The 16,061-nt window shown below is 33.5% G+C and overlaps 1 protein-coding gene across 1 annotated transcript; it reads left to right on the top strand.

Moving 5' to 3' along the window:
• The first annotated feature begins 11,618 nt into the window (after positions 1 to 11,618).
• LOC141702806 (uncharacterized) lies at positions 11,619 to 13,097 on the top strand. Its single transcript, XM_074506417.1, has one exon. It carries the CDS (start codon positions 11,619 to 11,621, stop codon positions 13,095 to 13,097), a length of 1,479 nt encoding a protein of 492 aa, XP_074362518.1.
• The last annotated feature ends 2,964 nt before the right edge of the window (positions 13,098 to 16,061 follow it).

The following is a 16,061-nucleotide window of genomic DNA, read 5'->3' as shown; positions in this document are numbered from 1 at the left end:
AATTAAATTTTAAAAAATGAAATAAATCTATACAGTATACATAATTGGTCAAATCTATACATTCGAGTGAGAGGTGTGGATTCTCTTTTTTTTCATCTAAAATACATTCGGTCGTATTTAAAACATTACAGGAGAAAGGGTGTTTCGGTCAATTCACTGAAAGAAAGAAAGTTCAACCTCTACCAATTTCTCAAGAAATATGGACTGATATCTCAATGGATTTCATTACTGATTTGCCTAAATCTGGAGGTAAAACTGTTATATTCGTTGTGGTAGATACGCTGAGTAAATATGCTCATTTCATGTCTTTATCTCATCATTTCATTGCATTGGAAGTAGCTCAAGTGTATCTTGATAATGTTTTTAAAATCCATGGTTGGCCAAGATCAATTGCTAGTGACTGAGATTGTATATTTTTGAGCTCCTTCTGGCAAGGTCTCTTTTCTATCCATGGCACTCAATTTCTATTTTCATATCCATACCATCCTACTACTAATGGACAAACAGAGGTGGTAAATAGGTGTCTTGAGAATTATTTGAGGTGTATGTGCAGTGACAATCAAAAGGATTGGTCTTCTTGGTTACTCTTATCTAAATGGTGGTACAATAGGTACTTCCATTAACATGACACCTTATGAAGTAGTGTATGATCAACCCCCACCACGTCATTTTCCTTACTTGCATGGTGAAACTATGAATCCAGAGGTTGATAGAAGCCCTCCAGAGACGAGAACAGGTTTTAGTTCATCTTACGGTGCAGTTACCAAAGGCTGAACAAATGATGAAGGCTCAGGCTGATAAGTATAGATCTGACAGGAATTTCACAGTTGGTGCTTGGGTGTGATTGAAATTTAAACCCTATAGACAGCATTCAGTTCGGTATAGAATTAATCATAAGCTGGCTATCAAGTTTTATGGTCCATTCCAGGTGGTGGCTTTGATTGGCAAAGTTGCATATATACTCAAACTGCCAAGCTCTGCAGGGATCCATGATGTTTTTCATGTCTCACATCTTAAATCTTTTCATGGGGAGGTTCCTTTGGTTGCAACTCTACCTACCTCAGTCTCTCAACATCAACCTGTCATTGTCAAGCCTCCTAGAGCTGTTATTGATAGACGAATTCAGAAGGTCCACAATGTGGCTCAAGTTCAATATTTAGTACAATGGGACGGCTTACCAAACTCTGAAGAAACTTGGAAGGATGCTGATGTTTTTGTTCAATAATTTCCTGCTTTTGCTACCTAGTATGCTATGACTCGAGGACAAGTCTTGAAGGAGAATGGAGATATGTTCTAGAACAAAGGGTATTTTCATCAATTCAGTGAAGGAAAGAAATTGATTTCAATTTTTGAACAACTGTCAAAATGAATAGAGCGGGAGATTCTGTTTTGCTTATTTCTTCTTACATTACTATTTGTATAAATACAGAATTGTAGTGAAACTTAGCGATTAAGAAATAAAATGAATTATTTTTAGTTCTCATCTCTCTCTTCCTCTTTCTCTCGTCTATCTCTTACCTCTCAAATCTGTTAGACTGTCTTGACAATTTTCTCTCGATTTAACTGAATTTATTCATTAGTTAGTAAAGGTTGTTTAACCTTTATCATAAAAAATAATTATTAACAACTCTGGGGAAAAAGAAAAGTGCATTAACAACGTATGAAAAAATCAACAGTCTTTTTATTATCTTTTTCAACAAACACATGATTAACTAGACATTGCATTGTAACAAAATAAATGGGTGGGGTTTAAAATTATCTTGCTGATACCGGGTACCTATTAGCTCAACTCTCGAATCATTTTATTTTTGTAGTGTCCGGATTTTGGTTCGGTGTCGTTTTCTTCGGATACAAACCGATCTCGGGTATTTAAAATCCGGATTCAAACCGGATATGAGTCAGTATCGTATTTTGCTTTTTCTAACTTGATAGATTGTGATCCATGGGATCCATGTCAAATATGATCCACCAGTATTATAAAATAATTTTAATTTTGTTATATGTATAATATAAAGGTATAATGATAGAACTTGAAAAAAGCTATATAATAATAGAGAGGGCGATTGTTATTCCCAAATAATCTAAATAAGAATTACAGATGGAGGGTTGAATGTAATTCTGGCTTCTTTTTAATTTTAAGAACAGTTCTGCTATAAATATATAATTGTGTTTGATTTAGCAATGGTACGAAATGAAAGTAGTATAGAAATCAAAACACAAAGTAATCAAGTACAAGTATTTAAAAACTTTCTGGTGGATTGAACTTTTCCACCAGATATATATATTAAGTAGAGAAATCTGTGTTACAATGTTGAACTACAAGAATAGAGAAATTCTTTACGGATTTTGCCTTCTATATTTCTTTGGTATTTTCTTACTAACTTGAATAGATTTCTTAAAGTTCTACTTACTACACTTGGCTTATATATCACCAAGTTACATGATAAAAAGACAAACTAATAAGACAAAATGTTTCTAATCTAATTTCATGCCCTTTCATTTCTCTATCCAGCATCTTTGAATATCTTCATTGTTCTCTAAACCCTGCAAATAGGGTGCCACATTCCATTTTCATACAATCAACGCATGTGACTGTCAAGTCACTATTAACTGCTCTTTTGAATTTGAACATCCGTTGAAGCTTCATTGAATCATCCGCTGAAACTGTGGTTGATCATCCGTTGAAACTTTAGTTGATCAACCATTGAGACTATGTGAATCATCCGTTAAAGCTTTAGTTGAGCATATGTTGAGACTTTCTGAACAACTACAAGTTTTCTATTACCACTTCATCCTGGTAGAAACTAGCCAATGGAAAATAATTTAATCAACCTTTAATTTTAGTGAATGAAAATCTCATGCATTCACTTTAAAATTTCATATGTGGCGACGTTGCTGCTCAATGCTAATTTTTCTTTCCTTCTATTATAATTTTTCTTTCTTCATAATAGGTTGAATTGTGTTTTTCTGATTATATGCCCGATATATGCATTTTGATTTTTACTCTTGGTGAGTTCTGCTCGAATAAATATTGCCTTGATGCAGGTTCACATTGTCATTGGATTAATCTAATGTAATGCTTTGAATTTTGAATTATTTTAAAAAGCAATTGTATCCAATTGGTGTTAAAAAACAAATTAGCATATTGTCAACGTAGTGGTTATAATCATTGAGTTGAGAAATTAGCATATTTTCTACTGATTTAGAAACTAAACTGACAAATTAGAATGAATATACTCTTTTTACTTTGCTACACCAGGAGAATCCAAATTTTCGGAAGTACAGAAACAAAGATCTTTCTCTCTACATGCAGTACTACAACACACTCTTTGGTGACATTGTTGCAACCGGTGAACGAACAAAAGTTGTGAATACATATTCTGCAGTGAATCTTGAAGTGGGAGAGGACTTCACACAGGTGCTTGGTGATGATGATGGAAAAGAAGGCAGTGGCGATTGTGATAACAACATCATTGAACCATCACCTAATTTATTTCCACCAGGTTTGCTGGAATCTGGTAGGAGTAGTGGTTTTAAACGAAAAACATTTGGAGCCCAGTGTGTAAGGGAGGGGCTTAATGACCGGGTAGCTATGATGTCCGATATGAATTCCCAAACAACTGCTGTTAACGCAAATGCGAATTTACTAGAGGTTGTTGATCTCCTTGGCGCCATGAAACATGTCAAGTACGGTACTGACTTGTATTTCTTTGCCAGACGGTATCTCCTTGACAAGGGAAATATGACGAGCTAATGTACAACTTTTCAAGGGCTTGGAAACAACATGGTCGGCAGTGAATTGTCCATAATTATAATGACGAGTACTTGGAGTAGCTTGGGAGTACACAAAAAGAGTACTCGGTTAAAAACTCGGAAAAAGTAAAGTATTAATTATAAATTTTAATATTTATTTAACGTAAAATATTTTATAAATAAATGATATATAAGATAATTAATTATATTTTTAAGTATCTTGAAATAGTACTCGATATAAATCTCAAAAAATTTAAATGTCCCGTAACTTTTAATTTAGTATTAATTTAACTTGTTATATTTTATAAATGGTGTGCATTATAATTTTTTTCCTAGCCTTTTACAATAATTTTAAAAATACAAATAATTAAAAGTTTTACATTTTTAATTAGAAAGTAGTACCCACTTACGGATTGTTTTTTAGGAACATTACTCATTTTTTTAAATTTTTCCGAGTAATCTGAGTTTTTCCGAGTAATCTGAGTTTTTCCCGAGTAATTTGGGTTTTGCCCGAGTTGGACCCGAGTCAAGTAAAAACAGAGTTATGACCGAGTATACCAAGACCATGTCAAAAATAGGTTTGAGTCTGAGTACTCCACGCGTATTCGTCCGAGTACTCCCGAGTTTTAGAACACTGGTTATATTTTATCATGCAAATGGTTCTTCATTTATAAATTTTTACCCTAATGATGCTTTAAAAATTTAAGTAAGCCATGTGATCATTTTTTCTCTAAATTTTAAACCAAGCTTTTGACCGAAATTAGTATATGTATAGCTTTATGGTTGTCAGGCCATAATCTAGATTACTCTATGCTGGCACCCCATATTTTTGTCATATATAGGCCAAAAGCCTAATATTATTTTGGTCGTACTATTTGGCAAACAAATGAGATTTACCATTCAACCTAAACAATGATGAAATTCTGAAAGTGAGTTCAATAATACAATCCCGTTTTCAGCCCACGTTTCAAGATAATGTAGGAAGCTCATATCCGTTTCTCTCATATCTCATTCTCCACTAACCCTAGCAACCTCTTTCTTTTATCATCTCTTTCTTTCGTCTCTATTCTACTGAAACTCGATATTATCGATTGCTCACCTGTACTTTTCATCAATTGTTTACCGATGGACGAGATCGAGGCGGAAGCGTCTTCTGGATCCGGATCCGCTAAGTGGACCAACGAGTTACATGCCATCTTCTATCAGTTATGTTATTTTAAGGTCGTAAAGGGTAACAAGGTAAAATGAACTTTGAATAAACTAGGGTATAATACACTATTAAACAATTCTAGAATCGCTGGGATGCAATGAAAGCTGATTACCAGTTATTCAGGATGATTAAATTTGGGGAGGGTGGATTGGTTAGAACGAGAATACGAAGACAATTGAAGCATCTGCATCATGGTGGGCAGCAAAAATACTAGTAAAATCCTCATAATAATTGTCAATACTGGCTGTATGTTTTTAAGATTGTTATTTGATTGAATTTATTACTTTTTTCGATTAAATAAAATGTTTATGATGTCTGAAATAGTTGTTAATTTGTAGCATTTTATCGTTTAAATATATATCTCTTACTTGATGTATATCTGATCTCTAGAAAAAATGAATTTATTGATGTAATCACTGTATTTACCTATGATCAGTATAAACACTTGAATTCATAGTTTGTATTGGTACCCTGAGTTTAACCTTCAACTCTCCAACTTTATTGGTCAGACTGTAAATATTTCAGCTTCGAATCATTCTAAACTGTCTTTCCCAATAAATGTATACATTCAACTAACGATCACTCAAAAAACAGTGTCTATGCACCTTGCCAACAGTCAACGATCAATACAATATATTTTTCTTTCCTTAAAGCCTTCTTTTATGGTGTTTGTTTTGCTCCTATGTGTGTATGAGAAGGTCTGGTAATTGTACTTGGCTGGCTACTTGCGTTGTACAAATTGTTGAAATTGAAATTAAAAATGTTAATGGATGTTTTGATAGCAGGAAATGTCTCGGGGCCTGTTGGTCGTCCCTTCTTTAGCTTGATTTTAATGATTTAACTAAACAACTACAAGTTTTTTATTACCACTTCAGCCTGATAGAAACTAGCCAGTGGACAATAATTTAATCATCCTTTAATTTTAATGAATGAAAATCTCATGCATTTACTTTAAAATTTCGTAGGTGGCGGCGTTGCTGCTCAATTCTAATTTTTCTTTCCTTCTATTATAATTTATCTTTCTTCATAATAGGTTCAACTGTGTTTTTCTGATTATTTCGTCAATTTTTAATGTGCCCGATATGTGCTTTTTCATTTTTACTCTTGCTGAGTTCTGCTGGAATACATATTTCCTCAATGCAAGTTCACATTGCCGTTTGATTAATCCAATATTAATCCAATATAATGCTTTGAATTTTGAATTATTTTAAAAAGCATTGTATCCAATTGGTGTTAAAAAACAAATTAGCATATTGTCAATGTAGTGGATATAATCATCGGGTTGAAAAATTAGCATATTTGCTACTGATATTGAAACTAAACTGACAAATTATAATGAATATACTCTTTTTACTTTGCTGCACCAGGAGAATCCAAATTTTGGGAAGTAAAGAAATAAAGATCTTTCTCTCTACATGCAGTACTACGACACACTCTTTGGTGACATTGTTGCAACCGATGAATGAACAAAAGCTGCCTATACATATTTTGTAGTGAATCTTGGAGTGGGAGAGGACTTCAAAGAGGTGCTTGGTGATGATAATGGAAAAGAAGGCAGTGGCGATAGTGATGACACCATCATTGATGACTTGGTAGCTGTGATGTCCTGTAGGAGTACCCAAACAAATGCTGCTAACGTAAATGCAAATTTACTAGAGGTTGTTGATCTCCTTGACTCAATAGAACAGGTCAAGTGCGGTACTGACTTGTACTTCTTTTCTAGATGGTATCTCCTTGGCAAGGGAAAAAGTACCCTTTTATTTTGTATTGGTTTGTGTGAGATGAGTGGTGAAAGGATGAGATTTCCATACACTACTGTTATCCTAACATCAACTTTAAAATCATGTATTTGTTTTTTATGGTGTGAAATGAATTGTTGATTTTAAATTTCAGTTGCACATGTGTACAGTTAATGCAATAGTGCAATATTTGTATCTGTATATACTAGTTGTATTCCAATTACTGTACTAAATTATAAGATGAATCACATAGAGCTAGTATTATTTATGTATATATACCATATCCAAGTGCATCTAGTTGGTACACTCTAAATTCATATCACAATTATCATTGAAACTAAAAGATAGAAAGGTTACATGGCATTCATCAATTGCATGGATTTTAATCAAAATTCATTTGAGAATTTTAATCCTTTTGAATAATGTAGCCAGGCTTTGTAAGATAGCAGTGGTGAAGATGCTACATATTTTCAACGTGGACAGTCGTACTATGATCAATTTGGCCAATATTCTAACTCTGATAATCAATTTGATCAGTCTTCTAACAATGTTATCGATAATTCTTTTAACACATATACTACTTCTAGTGATGTTTCTAACATATATGATGCTTTCACAAATTTGTCTACTAGTAGTGTGTATAATGCTTTCGCTAATTCATCGACTAGTAATATTTATAATGCTTTTGCTACTGTATGGAATGAAATTCCTGAAGAAGATGAGGAAGAAAGTGAAGATAATTAACACGACTGGCAAGCTGTATGTACTACTGTTGCATATACTTTGGTCTATTACTATAACACGTTTGTATACAAAGAACCGTGTCGTATATCAATTCGCACAGGAAACAAATTATATGGTAACGAAATTCGGTGTTATCAAGATTTTCGTATGACTAAGTTTGTATTTAAATTTATGTTTCACAATTTAGTCCAAAGGTATGGATTGGTACCAACGCGTGGAATGACTGCATACGAGGAAGTTGGTGTATTACTAATGTTAGTTGCTCATGGGACATAAAATTGTTTGATGCAAGAAATGTTTAATCACTCAGGTGAGACAATTAATCGACATTTTTATTATATTTTAGAAGCATTATGTAGAACGGTGAAAAATATTATAATTCCTCCATCAAATTATAATACTGGAGCTCGATACTATAAACCTCAACACCGTCAATATTATCCACATTTCAAAGTAAGTTCGTAAGTACATGTACAATATTATTTATATATGTAAAATTATTAGTTTTAATTATTTTTAATTATAAATGTAGAATTCTAATAGAGCTATTAATGGCACACATATCAAATGTCGGATATATGAATTAGACCGTACACGTTATTTTGGCCGTGAAGGATATACAACACAAAATATTCTCACATTGTGTGATTTTATCATGTGTTTTACTTTTGCCTGGGCAGGATGGGAAGGCGGCGTACACGATAGTCGTATTTTAACAGAGGCTAAATCTATAGCAGAACCTAAGTTTCCACAGAGGCTAAATCTATAGCAGAACCTAAGTTTCCACGTCCAACTGGGCATAAATTTTACCTTGTATATGCAGGTTATCCACACAAAAGAGGATATATGGCTCCATACAAACGTTCAAGTATAATATCTTACATTCAAGACTTCCGTAGGAGTGATGGTACTGCACGGGCACCTCGAAATATAATAGAATGATTTAATCATCTACATTCTTTGTAGTATGATCCATTTGGTCAGTATTCCAACTCTGATAATCAATTTGATTAGTCTTGTAACGATGTTTTCAATAATTCTTTTAACACATATACTACTTCTAGTGATTTTTCTAACATATATGATATTTTCACAAATTTGTCTACTAGTACTATGCATAATGCTTTCGCTAATTCATTGACTAGTAATGTGTACAATGCTTTTGCTACTGTATGGAATGAAATTCCTAAAGAAGATGAGGAAGAAAGTGATGATAATTATATATGTATTGATGTGTGGAAGAATGAGGGAGAGTAAGAATGTAAAAGACAAAATGAAAAAAATGGGTGTTAGTTGTTATCTATGTGAATATATATGAAAAGATTATGTTGAGGTTATGTTGTGATGAATCTGGACCATTAGATTGTTATTTTGGGTACTAAATTTGAAGCATTGGATCTTCTTCACGCAGATCGCTAAAATGACATTAAGTACAAATTCGACGGGAAACCGGTTGAATATATATAAATTTAACCGCTTCGGGTTGAAGTTATAAATTCAACCGCTTCGGGTTGAATTTATAAATTTAACTGTTTTTGGTATAGTTCATAAATTCAAGTAATTATAGTTGAATTTAAGTTAAATTCGATTAAATCTTGTTACATTTATAGTATCAATAACATCTAGTAAAACATGATCAAATTTAAATTATTTTTAATAATAGAAATATAATATTTAAAATTCCTTTATGTTTTATATTTTTTCATCAATATTAATAATTCAACACATGTATATTTGGATCGTTTAAATATATGACATGCACTCATCAAAGGTTTACATAGTGATTGAATCCTGTTTTCATAGTTTTGATTATATTCTATTAATTATTTTGTATCCATTCAATAAATTTTTTTAAATTTATTCAAATTTTATTTAAATTTTGAGAAATTACCAAAAGTACTACTTTTTATAATTATATCTAATTTTATTTAAACATGTTTTCTTGTGAACATACTAATTATTCAATTAATTATATGTGTTAATTTAAGTTTGTGTATACAATAAAACATATCATTCATTTAGTGAGTTAAATCAGGAATGTTATAAAGATTAGTAAGGTTTTACCTGCAAATCATATGCATTAATACCCCGGATAAGTATACTTGAGATATTACATGATTTTAGCAATAAATGTAAAACCAAAAATGACTTATTAACACAAAAAATTCTATAAATTGGCATGTGCGATGGGTTATTATTCCAATTTTTAATATAATAAGTCAAATGTTATTATAAATTGATCTTATTTTAATCAAAATTTTGATACTATTTACAATTTATGGAATAAAATAAGATTAAAAAAACATGTTTGGAATACTTATTAATTAAAACATTGTTTTTACGTGGTCGACTAGCCCATACTTACACATAGATGAAGCTCATTCATCTATGTCTATGTTTTCTAAAGATTGGGGATTGATGAACCCTAACTTGCAGTTAACACCTTTCTCTCTCGTCATTTCTCTCCATTCGTCTCTCTAGCACTCTCTCAGTCTCGCATGCTTACTTTTTGTCCATTATATAAACGAGTTTCATAGAAATCGAATACAATTTAGCGCTTGAGAGAAAATCAATTGCGTTTAGAGTTTATTAGTGATAAATATGATATTTTATTGGGTTGTTCCATTTGGGGTCACTTTACTTAAAAATATGTCACTAAATAAATAGATATATGTCCGGGAACGAATCTAGTTTGCATAAGAGCCCTGACAATGAATCCAAAATATATGGACTTATTTATTATATATCTTTTATCTCTTGTACTTCTTATTTCAATCGGCTCATACAAGGTAAGGCCAAAATGGTATAGGCCTTAAATAGACCACATATTTCGGATTAATATCAGCTCACCTCACTACAAGAAAACAAGGCTAAATACAACCGCGTAAATACGACCGAAGTCAAATTCAACCGATTTTAGTTGAAATTAAGGGTGCGGCTAAATACAACCGAAAACGGTCGTATAAAACACCGGTGGTATTTAGCGCGGTCGTATTTAGCCATAAATTCGACCGCTGGTAGTTAAATTTAGCCGTGCTCGTAAATTCGACCGAATGTTGGTTGAATTTACCCTTGCCAAAAAAATAGAGGGAATTTTCCCGCCTGTTAAATTATTGGGCACTCCTAAATACAACTGATTTCAGTTGAATTTAGTATTTCCCGCACTTTCCAATTTTCGGCGCCAAAATAGGCTGAATTTTCCCGGGTTTTTGTAAAACACATGCTCCTAAATTTAACCGAAAGCAGTTGGTTTTAAAGCCACGTCATTGACGTACGTCAGCAGTTATAAATACGACCGCCTGGTGTAGAAAATTAAATACAACCGTCTGTGGTAGAAATTTAAATACGACCGTTTGTGGTGGAAAACTAAATATGACCGTCTGGTGTAGAAAAATAAATACGACCGTATTCGGTTGTATTTAGCCGCTTCCTATTTTCTTCTAAATTCGGTTGAATTTAGTAGCTCCTTTTGGCAACCCTACTGTCCTCCTTTCTAACAGCCGCAACTATCCCCTCTCCCCCATCTCCTCCCCTTTTCCACCCATTATGCACTCATGTGATCATCCTTAATCATCAAGTAAGTATAATTATCTATTTTCATTTATTTTTATGTTTGTATCCTTCCTTTGATATAATTGCATAACTTTTATACATATAATTTGGATTTGTTGATAAATATTAATTGTTGTTTACTAATTTTTTCAATAGGATGATAAATAGTGTAAAATGTTCATATTGTTAGTGGTTAATAATTACATGTATGTGCGCATTTGTAGATGGCATCCGATCGTAGTTGGATTGGTCGTAACCGGTTTAATGAAGCAAATTATTTAACGGAAGAATATAAAGCCGGTGTGGATAGATTCATTGAATTTGCTATAGAACATAGCGAAAAAGAAGATAACGGTCTTATAAAATGTCCGTGTCGAGATTGTGGAAATAAGTACTTTAAGAAGCCTAGTACCATGAAAAATGATTTATATCGACATGGTATCATGCAATGGTATACTCCATGGGATTGTCATGGAGAGAAAAATATATCACAAGTCGAGGTTGGAACGAGTTCTGGATATAGAGACGTTGATATGTATGATGCACATGATGAGGATGATTTTGATGATTGCGAGGGTTTTGAGGAAGAACCAAATTAAATGGCAAAAAAATTTTACACGATGGTGGATACTGCTTCTGAACCAATTTATCCAAATAATTCCAATTTTACAACATTGGAGTTCTCAATGAAGTTGCTTGAGTGGAAAAATAAGCATAATTGCAGTAATAATGGCTTTGATGACTTGCTCCATCTCATTGGATTGGTATTACCAGATGATCATAAATTGCCCGAAAAGTACTACAACATGCGAAAGATGATTAAAGGATTGCATATGGAGTATAAAAAAATTGATGCTTGCGAGAATGATTGCATGTTATTTTACAAGGAACATAGTGGTAAGACAAAGTGTGATATATGCAATAGAGACAGATACCAGAAGCAGAAAGATCCTAAAAAACAGAAGATTCCACGAAAAATCTTGCGTTACTTTCCTATTACCATGAGATTGCAGCGTCTATTCATGGCCAAGACTACTGCAAAAGCTATGAGATGGCACCATGATAGAATTGCAGTTGAAGGTGAACTAAGTCACCCAACGGATGGAGATGAATGGAAACAATTTGATCGAAGATTTCAAATATTTTCAAAAGAGATTCGAAATGTAAGACTCGGGCTCTCTACAGATGGATTTGACCCCTTTCGCGATAAGCACGCGAAGGAGTATACAGTATGGCCTGTGGTGGTTGTTGTTTACAACCTGCCTCCCTCTATGTGTACAAAGGCTCCATATATGTTCATGCCTCTTCTTATCCCCGGACCGACAAATCCGACAAAAGACTTACATGTTTATCTTAGACCTTTGATTGATGAATTGAAAGTGTTGTGGCATACCGGGGTTGAAACATATGACATGTTCTCATGCACAAATTTTATCATGAAGGCAGCACTGTTATGGACGATTAGTGACTTTCCTGGACTTGCCATGCTTAGCGGGTGGTCCACCAAAGGTAAATTATCATGTCCAGTTTGCATGGGAGAAGTAAAAGGTAAACAACTCAAACATGGTGGCAAAATAAGTTTTTATGGCACTGCTCGATATTTTTTGGAGTCAGACGATCCCCTACGAAGGAGTACTAAATTTGGAAGTGTAGAGACACGATCAGTTTATGCTAGACATTCAGGGGGCAAGGCCAAGGTGATGTGTGAGCAGATACAGTTCCCCCCTCCAAGAAAGTCACATAAGAAAAAACCAAGAGATTATGGAGTGACACATAATTGGACACATTTTTCTCCATTTTTTGAGCTTCCATATTGGGAGACACTTAGCCTTCGTCACAATATTGACATTATGCACACAGAAAAGAATGTATTTGACAATATTTTTTATACAATTCTTGGTGATGGAAAGAAGACCAAAGATAACACAAAATCAAGAAAAGATTGTCAAGAATTACGTGTACACCGTGAGTTGTGGATTCGAGGTGATGGCACTGAACCCCATGCACCATACACACTTTCAAAGGAACAAGTTCATAAGTTGTTCAAGTGGATTGAGTCATTAAAACTTCCAGATGTATTTCACTCCTGGTTTTTTTGATCCTATGGAGCATTTGCCATTATATTTAGCAACCGAGTGTAAGTTGGGTGGGCCAGCTAATGGGCGTTGGATGTATTTCATTGAAAGATATTTGCACAACTTAAAATTAAAAGTGGGAAACAAAGCTCGAGCGGAGGGTTCGATGGCACAACGCTATATTGAGGAGGAATGTGTACACTTTTGCACGTTATATTTTGATTCCAAAAATAGAATGATGCGTAATAAATTAAGAAGAAACGAGGCCCCTCGAATGTTTCATGATGACAATTTGTTAGAAGTGTACACATATCCAACACATCCTAGTCTACGAACTAAAGATAAAATGTTGAGTGGTGATGAATATGAACTAGTGGCATACTATGTTCTTATTAATTCACCGGAGGTTACAAAGTACTTGCGGTAAGATATTTTTAGTATTACTTTTCCAATTTAATTTAGTTTACAATATAAGTTTTGATTGGTTTAATTTGAATATATATAGTGGATTCCAAAAGTTGGTAGAACGACAATACCCACATTTTAATGATGCGGAAAAGGAAAATTTTCAAAAAGAACAATTTAGAGCTTGGTTCGAAAGAAGGGTATGCATTTCATTTTATAAATGCACACATATTTACAAATTTTGGATACATTAATTTTCTCACATATTATTTTAGGTCAAAGATGATGAGAAGCTCAAGGAAAAATTCATAGACCTAATAAGAGGTCCATTGAATAAAGTGGAGTCTTATAAAGCATGCAAGTGCAACGGTTACAAATTTGATTGCGTAAACGCAAATGAGCTCACTTCACCAAATTCCGGTGTGATTGTGATAGGTGAGAAATTTATTTTTTTCTTAATATCCTAGTTGTACCTTTTCATTTCCATTTGTTCTTAAATTTAATACATTTATAATTGTAGGGACTTCTTATAAAGAAAGTTATGGAAACTATTACGGAAGAATAGAAGAAATTTTCAAACTCTTATATCATAATGGACATAAAGTGATGGTCTTCAAATGTCATTGGTTTGATCATACAAAACATGTCAAAGTTGATAAACATCGGATGACAACTGTGGATGTGAAATCAAAACTAAATGCCGAAGATGTTTTTGTGTTGGCTAGTCAAGCCCATCAAGTATACTACGCACTGAATATTTTGAATGCGAAATCATCATGGTACACGGTTCTAACAACGAAGAGACGACTAGTTGATGAAAGTGTGTCAACTCAAGAAAGGAACAAAATTGATGATGATGCTCTACAAAATGAAGTGTCAAATGCTTCATCATCACACGTCGAAAGAGTTATTGTTCGTGATCCCTCAAATTTTTTTATTGACTTGAGGATGTTTGAAAATGACTATTCAATGGATGACAATGGGGAAGAAGAAAATAAAAAATATGAAGAAGACGAAGACGAAGACTCCAATGAGAACGAAAATGATGAATTAAGTGATAACGATGATTTAGTGTAATTTGACACTTTTTATGAAATATGTACGAAAAATATTTCTATTAGTTTAACTGATTTAATTTGAGTTTATTTAAATATATGTTAGATTTATTTATGTTAGATTTAAATATATGTTAGATTTATTTATATATTTTTTGCTATGTTGAACTAAAACAGGGGATGTGTTAAACTAAAACAGGGGATTTATACAGAAGGGCAGGGGAGCCAAAATATAATGGTACATGTAAATTCGACCGTAACTAGTCAAATTTGTGTGACGGCTAATTTCGACCGGTGTCCGTCAATTAAATGTTTGATATATAAATAGATTCATCTCAGTTTTACTTTTTCCATCGCCGCCTTATTAGATAAAATAGGGGTTCTCTCAACTTGAACTTGCTGAAACTGGGAATCCAAATCTATGGCTCAAGAGGGCTCGAGTTTGTTTATCAAAGAGATAATACGTTCACAGGTTTGACCATCTCCCTCCCTCCCTCCTGCCCTCTCTCTCCCCCCCCCCTCTCCCTCCATGGCTCAAGAGGGCTCGAGTTTGTGTTATGAAACTGATGAAACTTTTCCTCTATATAAACCTTAATTTGCTTCTCTGTCTTTGACTTTGTCTCTGTATAAACCCTAATTTGGGGGTTTTGTATTTAGGGCTTTTCTATATTTTAAGGGTTTTGATTTTTTACTGATTTTTAATTTTATTTTCTAGGGTTTGTTTGATATTTATTGTAAAATTAGGGGTTTATGTGATCTTAATTTTGTTATTAACATTTAGATGTTTATGTTAATATCACTTTGGTGGTTTTAGTCTAAGCCATGGTAAGAAGATTGCCATACAGATTTTGTATAAGTTTCCGAGCTATGTATCTTGAACTAATCTGAGTCAGATGATAGCTTAATTTTAATAGTTTTAATTACTGTTTACTTTGCAGGTGGTTTGGGCTGATCCAAAATCATGGAAGGGTAAAGAAAAGGAGTGTGATGAAGAAAGTTTTGTGGAAGGGACTAACGAGGGTGGTCAAAGCAGCCGCAAGATTGTATTTGAGAGGAAAAGGCGAAACTGCTCTGAAGGGGACTACTCGAGGAAACCGGCACGAGATGCAAGGCCAACGGTTCATTTTCTTCTTAACGAGAAAGGGTAAGAGATATTATGCAAACTTAAATTTTTCTAAAATTTAAGTTCCAAGTGTACCAAATCCTAATATAAACGTTATCCTAATGATTTTACGGTAATGTTCTGTTCGAGTCTTCCCTTTTTTTGTTTTTTTAGATAAATTGTATACGAGATGAGATGTTAAGAAAAAAATAAGGGTAAGGTTGTTGGTGCTGCTTTCAGTGAGAAAGCACTTTTTACGGCCACCTAAACTGTTAAGAGAGTTTTATGCTAACAAGATAATAGAACAAGAGAAGCAGGTAGCTATGTTGCAGCAGCAGCAACAGTAGTGCCAAATGTGAGGAAAATACTCACAATTTCAGAACACTGCTGGTATAAATTTCAGGAGAAAAAAAAGAGACAGTTTAC

This window comes from Apium graveolens, unplaced genomic scaffold (genome assembly GCF_009905375.1).
Source record: "Apium graveolens cultivar Ventura unplaced genomic scaffold, ASM990537v1 ctg5761, whole genome shotgun sequence".
In the NCBI taxonomy this organism is placed as follows: Eukaryota; Viridiplantae; Streptophyta; class Magnoliopsida; order Apiales; family Apiaceae; genus Apium; species Apium graveolens.
This window is presented reverse-complemented; position numbering and strand designations above follow the sequence as displayed.

Coding starts and splice junctions, on each gene's coding strand:
- LOC141702806 (XM_074506417.1), top strand. CDS start 11,619: ATGGTGGATACTGCTTCTGAACCAATTTATCCAAATAATTCCAATTTT.